The following is a 16,069-nucleotide window of genomic DNA, read 5'->3' as shown; positions in this document are numbered from 1 at the left end:
TGTGACCGCTGCAGCCCGTGATTGGCTGCAGCAGTAACCGAATAAAACGTCTTCTCAGGAGGCCAGCCTGGCGGAATGCATCTCTATGACAACTCCCAGGAAGTAAGTATTAACTTTTTTATTTTAAACAAACATGTTTTTTTTTTAAATATCTATAGATGGACTATATCTACTGTCTATAGTCCATGCTGCCAGCAGCTCATAGCTCTGCATTAGGAGACAGTGTATCCTGCTCTGTCTCCTAGGCTCCCATCTCCAGTGCTAAAGAATCACATTATATTCTACACCGCTGGCGGCCGCTTTAGATACGAGAGCCATGCAGACAGTGCAGGACGCTCTGTCTCCTAATGCAGAGCGATAAGCCGCCGCCCTGCTTCTTAAAACGTATCTAACCTTTTAAGTGACTTTTCAGAATAAGCTGTTATATGTGTGTGCATAATGCATAACACTTTTTCTGGTCCTTATATGACTTGTATGTGGCCTTTTTAAGCAGTTTTGCTAGTCTTGCTGCCTCTAATTCTCAGTTTTCCCTGAGCTAGTGGGTGGAGGCTAACTGCTATTATTTCTACCATACACTGCACATAGAGAAGAGTAGGATCCTGTTCCCCTATCTCTATCTCTTACATATATAGAAACAGCAGCATCATGGAGGAGATTATACAGCAGTAATGAACAGTGTAGCTGTGAATTCAGCATACAGTACAGAGTTTCTTATATTTGCTTGTACTATTCAATTATGTAGATTGTTGAAAAGTTAGTGTCCATTTAACTGCCTTGCTCTCTAACAACAAAAGCATTGCCCCCTGCACACGTTGTGTATTCGCTGCAGAACGTCCGTCCGTCCAGATTTTCTGCATGGAAATTCCACAGCGTTGTATTTGCAAAACATAAATTGACAAGCTGTAGATTCTGAATCCAAATCTCATCCACTTAGCTTCTGCCGTAATACGCTGCAGGATTTCAGGATGGAACATCCGGACAGAAATTCCGTACCAAATACGCAATGTGTGCAGGAGGCCTTAGAGCAAACATTGCCGAGCAAATCTCCTGACATGTCCGTTTTAGTAAATACTCGTATTCCCCATCTAATAACAATTCTGGAACATTTTTTCTTAGAACTCTCTGTTGTGCTGTTCCTTTGTTATTCCTCTGGGAAATGTATGAATAAATTGACAACTGGGTGTTTCCATTTTCTTTGCCAATGAAGCGAGTTTGTACACACTCTGAAACTGTCTAATTATCGTTGACAGTGTTAGACACTCACATTGCATGAGCCAACCCTAATAGAGAATGAGTAGACCTGCAAGTTCTGGATCCTGCTTCGCTGAGGCAATGCTTTATTCATCTATTAGAGAAATATTTTTCCTTATTAAAATTTGCAATATGAAATAGAACATGGTGACAGTCTGTGATTGAAGACATCCTGTGCATGCTTACATTACAACAGTGCGGGGTCAGTTCGACATAGGAAGACAAGAAAGCTAACCCTTCTACAGCCGGAGAGAAGCATGAAAAGACAATAAAAAGGCTCAGAAAAGTGCTGAAAGGATGAATAAATATAGTAATTAATAAATTATTGCTAATGAGATGCCTAAATGAGCCGAATAAGGAACTATTTTAACCAGTGTGGCTGAAATTCCTCTTTAAGCACATCTTACAGTACAGATCTCCATGCTAATCCTGCGGAGTTATAGTTAGCCAGGCTATAAAGATCTTTAACAGTTACTAAAAAGTATCTCATACTCACAGTGTTGGAAAATAAACACATGTATCTATATTCAGGAAATATGAATTCCTCATGACTGCTCTTTCCTATTACTCAAATGGCTCCCATATAGATTTGAGAACTGTTCATAATGCTATTTCTTAATATGTTAGATGGGACTTAGATATCTTTTTAATGCTACCAAATAGAGTTTAAGAAATATGTGGTTCCATGATATGCAATATTTTTAGAAATAGATTATTATGTTAACCAAGAAGAGATTGGATTTAGATTTAGCTGACAATTGACAGTTATTTGATATTTCTTCATGTGAAGCCACATCTTACTAGAACTGCTAGAAGGCAGAAGCTGGTGGTTGCATTGATTTAAAGACATGTTTTTAGGCCTCTTCCTCCTTTCTCTTGGGTTTTGGACGTGGTGGAGATTCTTCATCGTCTTCATCGTCATCATCATCGGTGGAGCCACACAATCGGTCGTAGATTACAACACAAATACCAGTTAGCCATGCTACTACTGTACCAGAACCAAAGATAACAAATCCCACCAGCATTAGGAAAACGTAGTCTCTCTCATATAGATTGGTGAAACACATTAGATTAATATGATTTTCTGTATCTTTCAGCGGTTCCCCATGAATTTGAAGAGGGGTTGCACAGGTCATATTTTCTTCATCTGCAAAATACAGAAAGAATACAAGTTTATAGAAGTCTTAGTTTATAATAAAATAGTGAACATTTATGGAAGTAAAGCTGTAGATCAAAAAAGACAAACAGACATTTGATTTGGTTTGATTGTCAAAGGGATTTTCCAGTTTTATGTAAACACCGTTTTTATATAAATCTAAAGTTTCAGTGAATGAGAACATTATTGTTTAAAAGCTTAATCTGGAAAAAAAAAACTATTCATGGTCATGTGTGGCACACACAGGTGCTGGGCTGTTAACATCAGAGCTCTCTCTGTAATGAGCCATATACATTGTGTGAGCAGCATGTGGCCTCTGGGTATAAATATGAATGTTCTCATTCACCGACAGTGAGCAGAGATTTTAAAATGAACAGAAATTGGAACATAATATATATTCGAAAATGTCATTTACGATGGGCACCGAATTCCCTTCCTTCTTGTATGAATGTCTCCTGTGTTGCCATTTTGTATACATTTCTTGTACCACAGTTGTACTAGTTCAATAATTGAACCCTGCCCATAACTTATACATTGAATACTACAAAGTATTTATGGGTGTAAAACAACTTACAGAGCCACGAACCAAGTTTTTAAGGTCATCATGGTAATTATAATAAAATATTAACTTTTATGATCCTAAAATAACATACCTTATACATAATATAATAATAATAATAGAAGCAGGGGAATTTTTTTTTTATATGTAACACCCCATTGGGCCGACCTCTGTAGGCAGGGTGTATTGTAGTTCTCACCTCACTATGGCGCAGTGCTTCCACCCGAATCTTGCTAGGAGCTCTATAGGAAAGCAGGAGGGTCTTCCTCTTATGCTAGGGGTCGACTCGGGAAACCCCTACCTGAGCTCAGTACACACTCACAAGCGGTTATGGTGAAACTACTGAGCCCAGCCTTCTTCAGCCGATCCAGTACCTTGAACAATCTCTGGTTGTGCTCTTCTATGGTTTGCCCAAACACGATCAGGTCATCTAGGTAGACCAGTACTTCCCGGAAATTCATGTCTCCCATCACCTTATCCATGCCCCTCTGCAAAGTGGCGGGAGCACCAGTAACTCCTTGGGGCATCCTCTGGAACTGGAAGAACCCAATGGGGCATATGAAAGCGGTCTTCTCTTGATCCTCTTTATTCATGGGTATCTGGTAATAACCACTCCGGAGATAAAGCACAGAAAACCACTTGCTGCCTTGTAGGCAATCCAAAGCTTCATCAATCCTGGGCACAGTGTATTGGTCAGCAACTGTGCGCCTGTTTAAAGTACGGTAATCCACACACATCCGGATATCCCCATTTTTATTCCGAGCAACCACTATGGGAGAAGCGTATGGGCTGTTGGACTCTAGGATGACTCCAGTATCTAGCAGGCCTCTTAGATGCTGCCTGACATCTTCAATATCGGCAGGAGCTAGCCTTCGGGACCTCTCTCGGAAAGGCTTCTCATCATTCAGTCGGATGAGGTGTTCCACTCCTTGTGCCAGGCCCAGATCCCAGTCTCCTAATGAGAAGGCGGCACCACACTCTATCAGGCCGTTTATTAGTGGCCCTTTTTCTTACTCCTGCAGGTCACTATCTTCAAAACAGGGATTGAAACATTCAGGACGTAGTTCCCTTTTTTTCCCTCCTCCTTTCTCACGTAAGCAGCCAGACAGGCTGGGTGAATGGTGAGGGTCTGTGAATAATTATTGCCCCTGATTTCTCGACACCACTGTGCTAGGGTACGGAAGATGTTCGCATTTGTCCCCAGTATATAGGCACAGATCTCTGGACTGCTTCAGACTCTGGACAGACTAGTGCTATGATGGGTATCCCCTTCTCCACTCCAGCAACTGTCTTCGGGAACAGTAGCATAACAGACACATATCCTCTGTATGGGTAGCTATGTTCACTCAACCCCCAAACCACGAGTCCCTATAGGGGCTGTATGGGCACGTCTGACAGGTATTTGTTGTACCGTTTCTCAAAAATAATGGAGACTTGAGATCCGCTATCCAACAACACAGTACATGGTTGATCATTGATACAGGCTGGTACATGTGGGGCCAGTCCTACTAGACCTTCAGGAAGTTGTTCCAACCGAGCAACAGTAGATGGGGCAGTAGAGTATGCCTTTGATGTTGACGGGGGGCCAGTATGGGACTCCACTGACCCCCTTTCCCGTTTCCCGACAGCCTATTCTTCTGATGGGAGGAGACAGAGACTTCTTTGAATGCCACCTCTTCGGGCACTGGCGAGCTGTGTGGCTGGACTCCCCACACACAAAGCACCCCTCTGTTTTCATATCTCTACCTCTCCGTGGATCATCATTTGCCCTTCTCGGGGACTGCTGATGTCTCCCAGTGTCAGCCTCAGCAACCTGTTTTAACCACTCCACTTCCTTAGCCTGGGCACTTAAGAGTTGGGCAATTTGCTCCCCCTGCTTCTCTATGATTTTAAGAAGCTCCTCCTTACGACAATTTGGCATAGGCTTTAGAGCAACAGCAGCTACCATCTTGGGTGTCTGCTCCCTGGCTGCCAAAGTAACTTCCTCTAGTCGCACTTCCTTAAGTAACTGAGGGAAGGAATGGGGAATTTTCTCTTTATTTATAGCAGCACCTCAATCTTTGAGCGATAGGGTCCTGGGTCAGAGCTCCACGCAGTACTTGATCAAGGCGGCACCGGTCAACTTCTCCAGGGCTAAGCCCGCCTTTGGATACTATTCTGTGAACCAGTTTGTCTAGTCTGTAAAGATAGTCAGACATTTTCTCACCAGGATCTTGGTATTTAGTACGGAGTTTATAAAGTAGGTCTCTGGCATCCTCTGGGGACCCAAAAGCTTCCTCTAGAGCAGCCATATAGTCTTGGAAAGTTGCTTGGGGCTTGCTTCGCCATGCAGTCTGTACCACTTCCATAGCCGGACCCCTCAAACTCTCCACTATTCTCTGCTTCTTTGCAATATCAGTACACTGCCACTCTTCTAGGTACAGCAGGGTAACATCTCTCCATGTGTCACACCCTTCTTCTCCAGCTTGGGTAGGGGTGACACCTGAGAATGTCCTCCGACGGCGGTAGCTCCCCTCAGGCTGCATCTTTGCAAATTGGCTGACTAACTTCTCCATGGCTGCCATCAGCACGTCAGCAGTAGCAGAAGTCTCCTCTGACTTGGCCTGAGGTGGAGTAGTAGGTAAGCATCTACTGGGCCTCCTATTCTGAATGAATGGATCCTGATGCAAGGTTGCTGCAGGCCTCATAGGCCATATGATCTTCCATTGCCGACCATGTTCTGGTGGCGCAGCTATAACAGATGGGAAGTATTCTCTCTCTAAAACCCTTTCCGTGGCTATTAAAGCTGCTGACAATTGCCCCCCTCCTTCTTCCCGGCGGTCAATCACTTTGGGGTGGACAATCCCATGAAGCCTGTTTACTATCTGCAGTATGTCATCATTAGACGCCTTAAAAAGTTCGCCCCACACTACAAAACTATGTTCCGCAGCAGCGCTCATCTTCTCACACTACGTGTACACCTCTCCCTCGGTGAACGTTTCCATGGCGGCTATTTCTTTCGTAATCTCAGCAGTGCCTCCACTGTAACACCCCTTTGGGCCGACCTCTGTAGGCAGGGTGTATTGTAATTCTCACCTCACTATGGCGCAGTGCCTCCACCCGAATCTTGCTAGGAGCTCTATAGGAAAGCAGGAGGGTCTTCCTCTTCTGCTAGGGGTCGACTCGGGAAACCCGCACCTGAGCTCAGTACACACTCACAAGCGGTTATGGTGAAACTACTCAACCATTTTATTTATGGAAAGGTAAACAAGGGAGATCTGAATAAGAATGATGCAAATAAAGAAATAAAGCACAAATGACAAAACAGTTACAGTTCTGTGTGATTGACCCCTTAGTGGTGGGCATGGACTATATGCCAGGCCCGGCTGGTACAACACATCAATATTCCCTGAAATGTTATGGGGATAACAATGGGTTAAGATACTGTCTTCACAAAACATATACAGTATCTCAGTGACCCACACAGGATAATGATCACTCACCCACACTGATACTGCTGGTAATAGCTGGCACACACTAATACTGCTGGTAATATCTGGCACACACTTATACTGCTGGTAATAGCTGGCACACACTTATACTGCTGGTAATAGCTGGCACACACTTATACTGCTGGTAACAGCTGGCACACACTAATACTGTTACTAATGGCTGTAGTAATGCAATAAGCACAGTCCAAACGTTGGGGCCCTGTTGCTACGGACGTTGGCGCGCTTTTCTGTAACCGTTGGTGCACTTAATTACTAGAATTCCTCTCCAGAACAGTTCTCTCACTAAGCCCTCAATATCCGCACAATAAGTTCCAGCAATGTGTGCTCACTACTTCTTGCAGCAAAGATGATATTCCCCCGGGATCCAGCTCGGGGCCGCAGCATTCAGACGCGTGGTAGACAATGGAGTGGCAGGCAAAATCCTCCTGTGCTGCAGAGCAGGGCACCTCCCTGGAATTAGGCTGTTTTGCAGATGTGATGCTGCTGCAGCATTTCTTCCTCTCGTACAGTGATCTGCTGGGCTGTCAGGACTGCCTCTGTGTCTCTGTGCTGTGTGCCCCAGTGCAGGACTCTCTTCTCTCTGCAATGCACTCACAGTCTCCCTATCTCCTGACCATGTGTCTCTCCCAAAGATGGCCACCGTCTCTCCTCCCTGCTCAGCCTTGTCCCACAATCCCCTGCTCAGCCAATCAGTGCTCCCCTCTCCTGCTCCTCTCCTAGGCTGCAGGGGTATAGACAAGTAAGTGTTGCTGGGACATGTAGTCCACTGCACTTCAGAAGAAGAAGTGCTAATGTCTGTTGATGTGAGTCCCTGCTTGGCATTAACTGCAGCATCCTCTATACACAATGCTTTCTCTGCAGGTGTTACATATATGACTTGTGGCCGGGCTCCATATGGCAGTAAGTAACTGGCACAGTGATAGAAAACAGAGGGTGGTTTTTTAATGGTACATATTCCGACATGACCATGTAGAGTCATTGCACAGTAAAATTTCACTTTTTGCAGATAATACTAAACTGTGTAAAGTAATTATCATAACGGAGGACAGTAAACTTTTACAATTGGATATGGTGAAGTTGGAGGCTTGGGTAGAGAAGTGGCAATAATGGGAACTAAATAATGGAAAAGGACTTAGGAATTTTAGTTGACAGTAAACAACCAGTAGCAACCAGGTGTCAGGCAGCTGCTGCCAAAGCAATTAAGATTGTGGGGTGCATCAAAAGGGACATAGATGCACATGTCTAGAACATACAGTAGTTCTACCAATTTATAAATCTCCAGTAAGATCGCACATGTAATATTGTGTACAGTTTTGGGCACAAGTGCCCAAGAAAGACATAGTAGAGCTTGAGTGTGCTCTATGGTGGGCAACTATATTACTTTAGTAGCCCACCATAGAGCGCGCTCAAGTTCTACTATGTCTTTCTTGTGCACTTGTGCCCAAAACTGTAAACAATATTCCATGTGCGCTCTTACTGGAGATTTAGCTCTAAATATATCACAGGTCAATATAGAGATCTCTCTCATCTTTTTATACCCAGGACTAGAGATGAGCGAACTTATGAAAAGTTCGGTTCGGCTAGTTCGCAGAATTTCACGAAAAAGTTAGATTCGGACCGAACTAGTTCTGACCAAACCTGTAATTTCCGTGCGCCGAGCATGGTAATGTCCAGGGTGCTGAAAGAGTTAATGGGCTGCACTAACTCTTTCAGCAACCTTGACAGTACCATGCTCGGCGCGCGGAAAATACAATTTTAATGTAATAAAAAAAATATATAAATACGTTCATACTTACATTCCTCCTGTCCGGCCTCCAGCGATGACATTTCATCCATGTCGCTGCTGCAGCCAATCACAGGCTTTAGTGGCGGTCACGCACGTCAGGATGACGTCAGAAGGCCGGCCTCCAGGGATGACGCTTCATCCCACGTGACCGCCTCTGCAGCCAATCACAGCCTGCAGCGGCCTCTGCAGCCAATCACAGGCTGCAGCGGCCTCTGCAGCCAATCACACGCTCCTCTCCTGAAATACTCTGTGCTGCCTTAAACTCTGTGGACAGGTCAGGATCCTGTTTCTTTTAAATGCTGCTGGGGAACCCGCTCGATCCACTATATAAGGCTGCGCTACAGTGCAGCATTTAAAAGAAACAGGATCCTGACCTGTCCACAGAGTTTAAGGCAGCACAGAGTATTTCAGGAGATGAGCGTGCAGATTCAGTGCTGCTGTGAACTCTGCTCTTACCATTACGTAGCTCTCAGTCTGTTACCTCTCCTCCACTCCTGTCCTCAATAACACCTTCACATGATTGGCAAGTCACCACGTAATGGTAAGAGCAGAGTTCACAGCAGCACAGAGTATTTCAGGAGAGGAGCATGCAGATACAGTGCTGCTGTGAACTCTGCTCTTACCATTACGTAGCTCTCAGTCTGTTACCTCTCCTCCACTCCTGTCCTCAATAACACCTTCACATGATTGGCAAGTCACCACCCCGCACAAGATCCGCACGCTCATCTCCTGAAATACTCTGTGCTGCTGTGAACTCTGCTCTTACCATTACGTGGTGACTTGCCAATCATGTGAAGGTGTTATTGAGGACAGGAGTGGAGGAGAGGTAACAGACTGAGAGCTACGTAATGGTAAGAGCAGAGTTCACAGCAGCACTGAATCTGCACGCTCATCTCCTGAAATACTCTGTGCTGCCTTAAACTCTGTGGACAGGTCAGGATCCTGTTTCTTTTAAATGCTGCACTGTAGCGCACCCTTATCTAGTGTATTGAGCGGGTTCCCAAGCAGCATTTAAAAGAAACAGGATCCTGACCTGTCCACAGAGTTTAAGGCAGCACAGAGTATTTCAGGAGATGAGCACGGCCGGCCACGGGCAGCCGGTCGTTTTTCAGAGTCGTGCTCCCATTATAAAGTATAGGAGCACGGCCCGTAAAATAAAAAAATAGAACATGTTCTATCTTTTTAACGGCACGGGCACCTTCCCGTGAGAAAACGGGAAGGTACCCGTGGCTAACAGAAGTCTATGGGCCCGCTATTTCGGGTCGTAATTACGACCCGTAATAACAGGTGTTTTTACGGTCGTGTGCATGAGGCCCCGTAATGACGGGTGGCTACATGTGTGCACCCGTCATTACGGCAGCGTTGCTAGGCGACGTCAGTAAATAGTCACTGTCCAGGGTGCTGAAAGAGTTAACTGATCGGCAGTAACTGTTTCAGCACCCTGGACAGTGAATTCCGATCAGAATATAGAGTAAACTGTAAAAAAAAAAAAAAAGACGTTCATACTTACCGAGAACTTTCTGCTTCCTCCAGTCCGGTCTCCTGGACTGGACCGGTCTTCCTGGATGACGTTACAGCCCATGTGACCGCTGCAGCCAATCACAGGCTGCCGCAGCCTCTGCAGCCAATCACAGGCTGCAGAGGCCTCTGCAGCCAATCACAGGCTGCCACGTCAGAAAAGAAGGTCGGACTGGAGGAAGACGAGGGACTCGTCACCAAGACAACGACCGGGTACGTATGAAATACTTTTTATTTTATTTTTAATCAGCAGCCTCTTTTCTCTATCAGTGATTGATAGAGACAAGTGGCTGCTGATTTGTATAATATTTTTGACCGGGTTCGGTCAAAACGGGTTCGGCCGAACCCGGTGAAGTTCGGATTCGCTGCGAACCGAACTTTTCCCGATGTTTGGACCGAAACCGGGTTCGGTTGTCCCGGTTCGCTCATCTCTACCCAGGACCTTAACAAGGGGGTATCCTCTATTCAGGGAGGAAATAAGGTTTCTACACAAATATTAGGAGATTCTCCACTGTAAGAGCAGGGAGACTATGGAACTCTCTACCTAACAGAGGAAGTTGTTTTGGTGAATACACTGAAAGAGTTCAAAAGAGGCGTGTATGCCTTTCTTGAGTGTATTTTGCAAGTTCATTTTACTAGATTACTGTAGATGGGTCATTGATCCAGGGATTTATTCTGATTGCCAAATTGGAGTTGGGAAAGTATTTTTCCCAAGGATTAGGAAAATTGGCTTTTGCCCCCCCCCCCCCTCTGAATCAACAATACAACATAATGCATTGAACTGGATAGACATGCGTCTTTTTTCAGCCCTACAAACTGCGATATTAAGTTCAGCCTATTGTCCTACAATGTTCATCCAGAAGAAGATAAAAAAAAACAATTTTTGCCAATTGCATGATATTAGGGGGGAAAAATCCTTTTGCGACTACAAATATGGCAGAGATCAGAATACTGTAGATCCCTTGATACAAGACTCATCTCCATTAATCTAGTACCAATAATGTATTATATCTTTCAAGAAAAGTATCCAGACCAGGGGTCAGCATACTATGGCATCTATGATAAGAGATCTAGCCATTGTTTAATTAATGCGTTAAAAGTCAAGGTAAAGTCAGCTACATCTGTAGGTCACATACTTGGTAGCAGTTTGTTTTATGTGACTTTCATGTTTGGATGGCACACTGAGTAATTCATCAATAATTCTTTATTTTTATTTCTTTATCGGCACGCTACACAAAAAAGGTTGCCTACCCCTGATCCAGCCCCTTTTTGAACTCTTTAAACAAATTGTCCATCACAGCATCTTGTAGCAGAGTTATAGTACGTCGCGGCTTGCAGCTCCTTAACTGCGGTGCCCACAGGTTGTTATGGCACCCGGAGGCCTACCAATGGCCACCATGTCTGCCATACACAGAAGCCTATTACGCTCTGGTGTGTTCAAGTTTCATAGTGGGACAAAAAAAATATATAAATTTACAAGAGCCAAAAGTACACCCCCATAAATGCATTAAGGGGTGTATTTTCCAAAATGGGGTCACTTCTTGGGGGGTTACTATTTAACCTTAGACCCCCTGTAATTATGGTCCAATGTTGTGTAACTCACCAAAATGCAATGCATTCGGAAAGTCTTCGAACCCTTTCTATTTTTTAACATTTTGTTACGTTGAGGCCTTGTGCTAAAAAAAAAAAAAACAATTAGAAAAAAATCTTATTCCCCATCATTCTGCACTCAATACCCCATAATGACAAAGTGAAAACAGAATAAAATAATCTCTGCTAATTTATTGAAAAGGAAAAACTAAAATATTGCATTGACATAAGTATTCAGACCATTTTACTCAGTGCTTAGTTGCAGCACCTTTGGCAGCGATAACAGCCCCCAGTCTTCTTGGGTATGATGCCACAAGGTTTGCACACCTGGATTTGGGGGGTTTACTGCCATTCTTCTCTGTAGATCCTCTCAAGCTCTGCCAGGTAAGATGGGGACCGTCGGTGGACAGCCATTTTTAGGTCTCGCCAGAGATGTTCTATTGATTTCAAGTCAGGGCTCTGGCTGGGCCACTCAAGGACATTCACAGAGTTGTCCCTAATCCACTCCTGTGTTGTCTTGGCTGTGTGCTTAGGGTCATTGTCTTGCTGGTAGATGAACCTTCGGCCCACATCTGAGGTCCAGAGCACTCTGGATCAGGTTTTCATTAAGAATATCTCTGTACTTTGCTCCATTCATCTTTCCCTCAACCCTAACCAGTCTCCCTGTCCCAGGCGCTGAAAAACACCCCCACAGAATGATGCTGCCACCACCACCACCATGCTTCACTGTACGGATGGTATTAGGCAGGTGATTAGCAGTGCCTGGTTTCCTCCAGATATTATGCTTAGAATTGAGGCCAAAAAGTTCAATCTTGGTTTCATCAGACCACAGAATCTTGTTTCTCATTCTGAGAGTCCTTTAGGTGCTTTTTTTGCAAACTCCATATGGGCTTCCAAGTGTCTTCTACTGACGAGAGGCTTCTTTCTTGCCACTCGGCTATAAAGCCCAGATTGGTGGAATGCTGCAGTGATGGTTGACCTTCTGGAAGTTTCTCCCATCTGCACACAGGATCTTTGGAGCTCAGCCAGAGTGACCATTGGGTTCTTGGCCACCTCTCTTACCAAGGCCCTTCTCCGCCGATTTCTTAGTATGGTGGGGGTGGCCAGCTCTAGGAGAAGTCCTGGGTGTTCCAAACTTTTTCCATTTAAGATTTATGGAGGCCATGGTGCTCTTGGGAACTTTCAGTGCAGCAGATCTTTTTGTGTACCATTCTCCAGATACGTGCCTCCACACAATCCTGTCTCTGAGCTCTATAAACAGTTCTTTCCTCCTCTTGGCTTGGTTTTTGCTCTGATATGTCAGCTGTGAGATCTTATATAGACAGGCGTGTGCCATTCAAAATCATGCCCAATCAAATGAACTTACCACAGGTGGACTCCAACTGTAGCGCCCTTCACCGTCATCCCCCTTTCCAGGGACACTATCATGATGTGGTCTCTGCTTTCTCTCCCCGGCTGTCCCATTGGGCGTGCTCGTGCCAAGCCTTAAAGGGCCAGCACGTGTACCAGTAAAATTATCCACAACCTATCCCTGAGCACCCTGGCCCTTAAACGAAATCCTGCCCCTTTCCTCTGTGCCTAAGCAATGTTGTGTCTTTCCAATGTATGTCATGCAAATGGTTACTTAGCTGTATACTGTATCCCGTATATTGTACCGCATATCCAGTATCTGTGTCTGATGCCGTGCCAAGTCAAGTGTCCGAGACCACTTCTTTGTTCAAATCAAGTGTCTGAGACGACTTCACATCTGTGTCCGGTGTCCTTGAAAAGTCCATTGTCCGAGACGACTTCTGTGTTTAAGTCTATTGTCCGGGACGACTTATGTGATCAAGTACATTGTCGTAATGACTTCTGTGTTCAAGTCCATTGTTCGGGACAACTTCTGTGTTCAAGTCCATTGTCCGGGAAGACTTCTGTGTTCAAATCCATTGTCCGAGATGACTTCTGTGTTCAAGTCCAATGCTCGGGACGACTTCTATGTTCAAGTCCATTGTCCGAGACGACTTCTGTGTTCAAGTCCAGGGCCTGTGACGACCACAGTTCCTGTGTCCTGTATCTGAGACAAGTCCTGTTATCCAGCACTAGCCAACATCCAATAGTCTGGCACAAGCCAGATTCTGATAGTCACTAGCTTGCTTCTGATTATCTGTCACAACCCAGCAATCCAGGTACTCTCTCCTTAGTGACTGTCATTAACATTCAGTTTGACCAGCTGCTACTCCACTATGGCAAAGCGGCCCAGTGGGTCCACATAACCCATAGCCGTGACAGTTTTCTCAGGCCATGGATCCCGCTGGTCAATCCAAGACTCCGGTCCAAGCAATGCAAGCAGACATGCGATATCTCCGAGCACGCCAGGATCAGCTCCTGCAAGCGGTCAGTGCTATTGCCACATGCTTGGATCTTGCGTCAGTTGCTGCCCCACCTACACCAATGCCCGCCAGCACTCCAGTCAGTTCTGGGTCTGGAGTTTGCCACTTCCACCTCGTTACAATGGAGATGCCACAACCTGTAGGGACTTTCTCAACCAGTGCAAGATCCATTTCCAGTTACACGCACATCTCGTCCCCTCTGATCTGACCGAGGTAGCCTTTATTGTCTCCCTCCTCTCTTTCAAAGCTCTGGCCTTGGCGAACCCTATCTAGGAACGGGAGGGGGCGGAATCTTCCAACCTACAGCTATTCTTGGAAACTTTTTGCACAGCGTTTGAAGAACCAGGCCGAACGTCTTCTGTAGCTGCTTCGCTTCTAACTCTCCATCAAGAGGAATCGACGGTAGGAGTGTATGCTATCCAGTTCCATACTTTGGCAGCAGAGCTTGCCTGGAATAATGAGGCATTGGTAGCAACCTTTTGGCAAGGATTAGCTCCCCAAATAAAAGATGAGCTGGCAGCTCATGATCTTCCATCTTCCTGTGATGCCCTAATTCTTCTGGCTACATGGATCAACATGAGGTTCCAAGAATGTGCCCTGGAACCTCATATTGATCCTACAGACTGGCGCCCAAGTTCCAGAGACCGCTACTGCTTCCTTCGGTGGTTCTCCCTGAAGAGTGTATGCAGGAGGAGAGAGTCAGACTGTCTGACCAGGAACGGCAGCGCAGACGTTCAGCAGGTTTATGTATGTACTATGGCCACAAGGGCCAATTTGTGCATCAATTACTTCAGAAACCTAGAAACTCCAGCACCTAGGGTTGATAGCAGATTCTACCCTAGGTGGATTGACGCCAACTGCAAAATTCTCTCCCAAATGATCAATTCCTGTGACATTCTCCACTGGTGAAGAATCACACTCTATTCCTGCTCATCTGGATTGTGGAGCGGCTGCGGATTTCATTCAACAGGCCTTAGTAGACCGTCTCCACTTGCCCACAATTCCTCTGGAGAAACCTCTGGAGGTCGCTTCTGTGAATGCTCAACCTCTGCCAGATCCAATTCTTTCCGTCACTAAACCTCTGAAGTTACAAGTGGGAGTTCTTCACTCGGAACAAATATCTTTTTATGTCCTGCCAAATACTATTAACGCTAGCCTGCTCGGACTGGCATGGCTTCGCCAACACGCTCCTGTCCTCAACTGGTATTCCGGAAAGGTTCTCCAGTGGGCATCCCGATATCTTCATCGCTGCCTGCCTCAGGTTGGTCCTGTACTGTCCCCGATGCCTCAGTCACTTTCTGGACTGCCTCCACAGTATGTCTGTTTTGCGGATGTCTTCAGCACGAAGGAGGCTGAGGTCCTTTCTTCCTACGATTGTCCAATTGAATTGCTCCCTGAATCTTCAAATCCTCGTGGACGGGTTTATCCTCTCTCCTTGCCTTTAACCCAGGCCATGTCAGCATATGTCAAGGAGAACCTCGAGAGGGCGCTTATCAGGAAGTCTGCTTCCCCAGGCGGAGACGGATTCTTCTTCGTAGAAAAGAAAGATAGTTTTCTCAGGCCATGTATCGACTACTGTGGTTTGATCAAAGTCACTGTCAAGAACAAATACCCCTTGCCGCTAATCTCTAAACTCTTCGACAGAATTAGTGGGGCCAAGATTTTCACAAAGCTGGATCTACACAAGGCCTAAAACTTGATTCGTATCCACAAAGGTGACCAATATAAAACCGCATTCAACACCTGAGACGGTCACTACGAATATCTCATGATGCCCTTTGGACTGTGTAATGCTCCAACTTTGTTCCAGGAATTCGTGAACGACATCTCCCGGGATCTACTGTATGTCTGTGTGGTGGTATATCTGGACAACATCTTGATTTACTCACCAGATCTAATGATGCTTCAGAAGCATGTTAACCAAGTCCTGTTGTGGTTAAGGGGGAATAACCTCTACTTCAAACCCGAAAAGTTGGTATTTGAAAAAAAAATCCTTGCCCCTTCAGGGCTATATAATTTCTGACCGTGGACTCCAGATGGATCTAGAGAAAGTGAAGTCCGTCTTAGAGTGGCCACATCCTCAAGGTCTCCGTGCCACACAGAGATTTCTTGGTTTCGCAAATTTCTATCGTCAATTCATTCCAAACTTCTCGTCTCTTACTGCTCCAATCCCAGCTCTCACCAAGAAGGGAGTGAAGGCTAAATTCTGGACCCTGAGGCAGAGTCGGCATTCACCAACCTCAAGAGAGCCTTCACAGTTTCCGTTATTCACCATCCATTTTTCAAAGAAACTCCAAGGTTAAGGCAGTATCCTGAGGCTTCTTCTCTAAAGTCTTCTTTCCTCCA

At 45.4% G+C, this 16,069-nt stretch overlaps 1 protein-coding gene across 1 annotated transcript in view; it reads right to left on the bottom strand.

The window, feature by feature from the left end:
- Positions 1-1,319: 1,319 nt before the first annotated feature.
- LRRC52 (leucine rich repeat containing 52) overlaps positions 1,320-16,069 on the bottom strand; it is a 195,776-nt gene continuing 181,026 nt past the window's right edge. Inside the window, exon 2 of the mRNA XM_075833482.1 lies at positions 1,320-2,398. Within this exon, the coding sequence (XP_075689597.1) occupies positions 2,106-2,398 (293 nt within the window). The 3' untranslated portion in view covers positions 1,320-2,105. The remainder of the gene's footprint in view (positions 2,399-16,069) is intronic.

The sequence above is a fragment of the Rhinoderma darwinii genome, chromosome 7 (assembly GCF_050947455.1).
Source record: "Rhinoderma darwinii isolate aRhiDar2 chromosome 7, aRhiDar2.hap1, whole genome shotgun sequence".
NCBI classification, from domain to species: domain Eukaryota; kingdom Metazoa; phylum Chordata; class Amphibia; order Anura; family Rhinodermatidae; genus Rhinoderma; species Rhinoderma darwinii.
The sequence above is the reverse complement of the archived record's forward strand: the minus strand, read 5'-3'. Positions and strand labels throughout refer to the sequence as shown.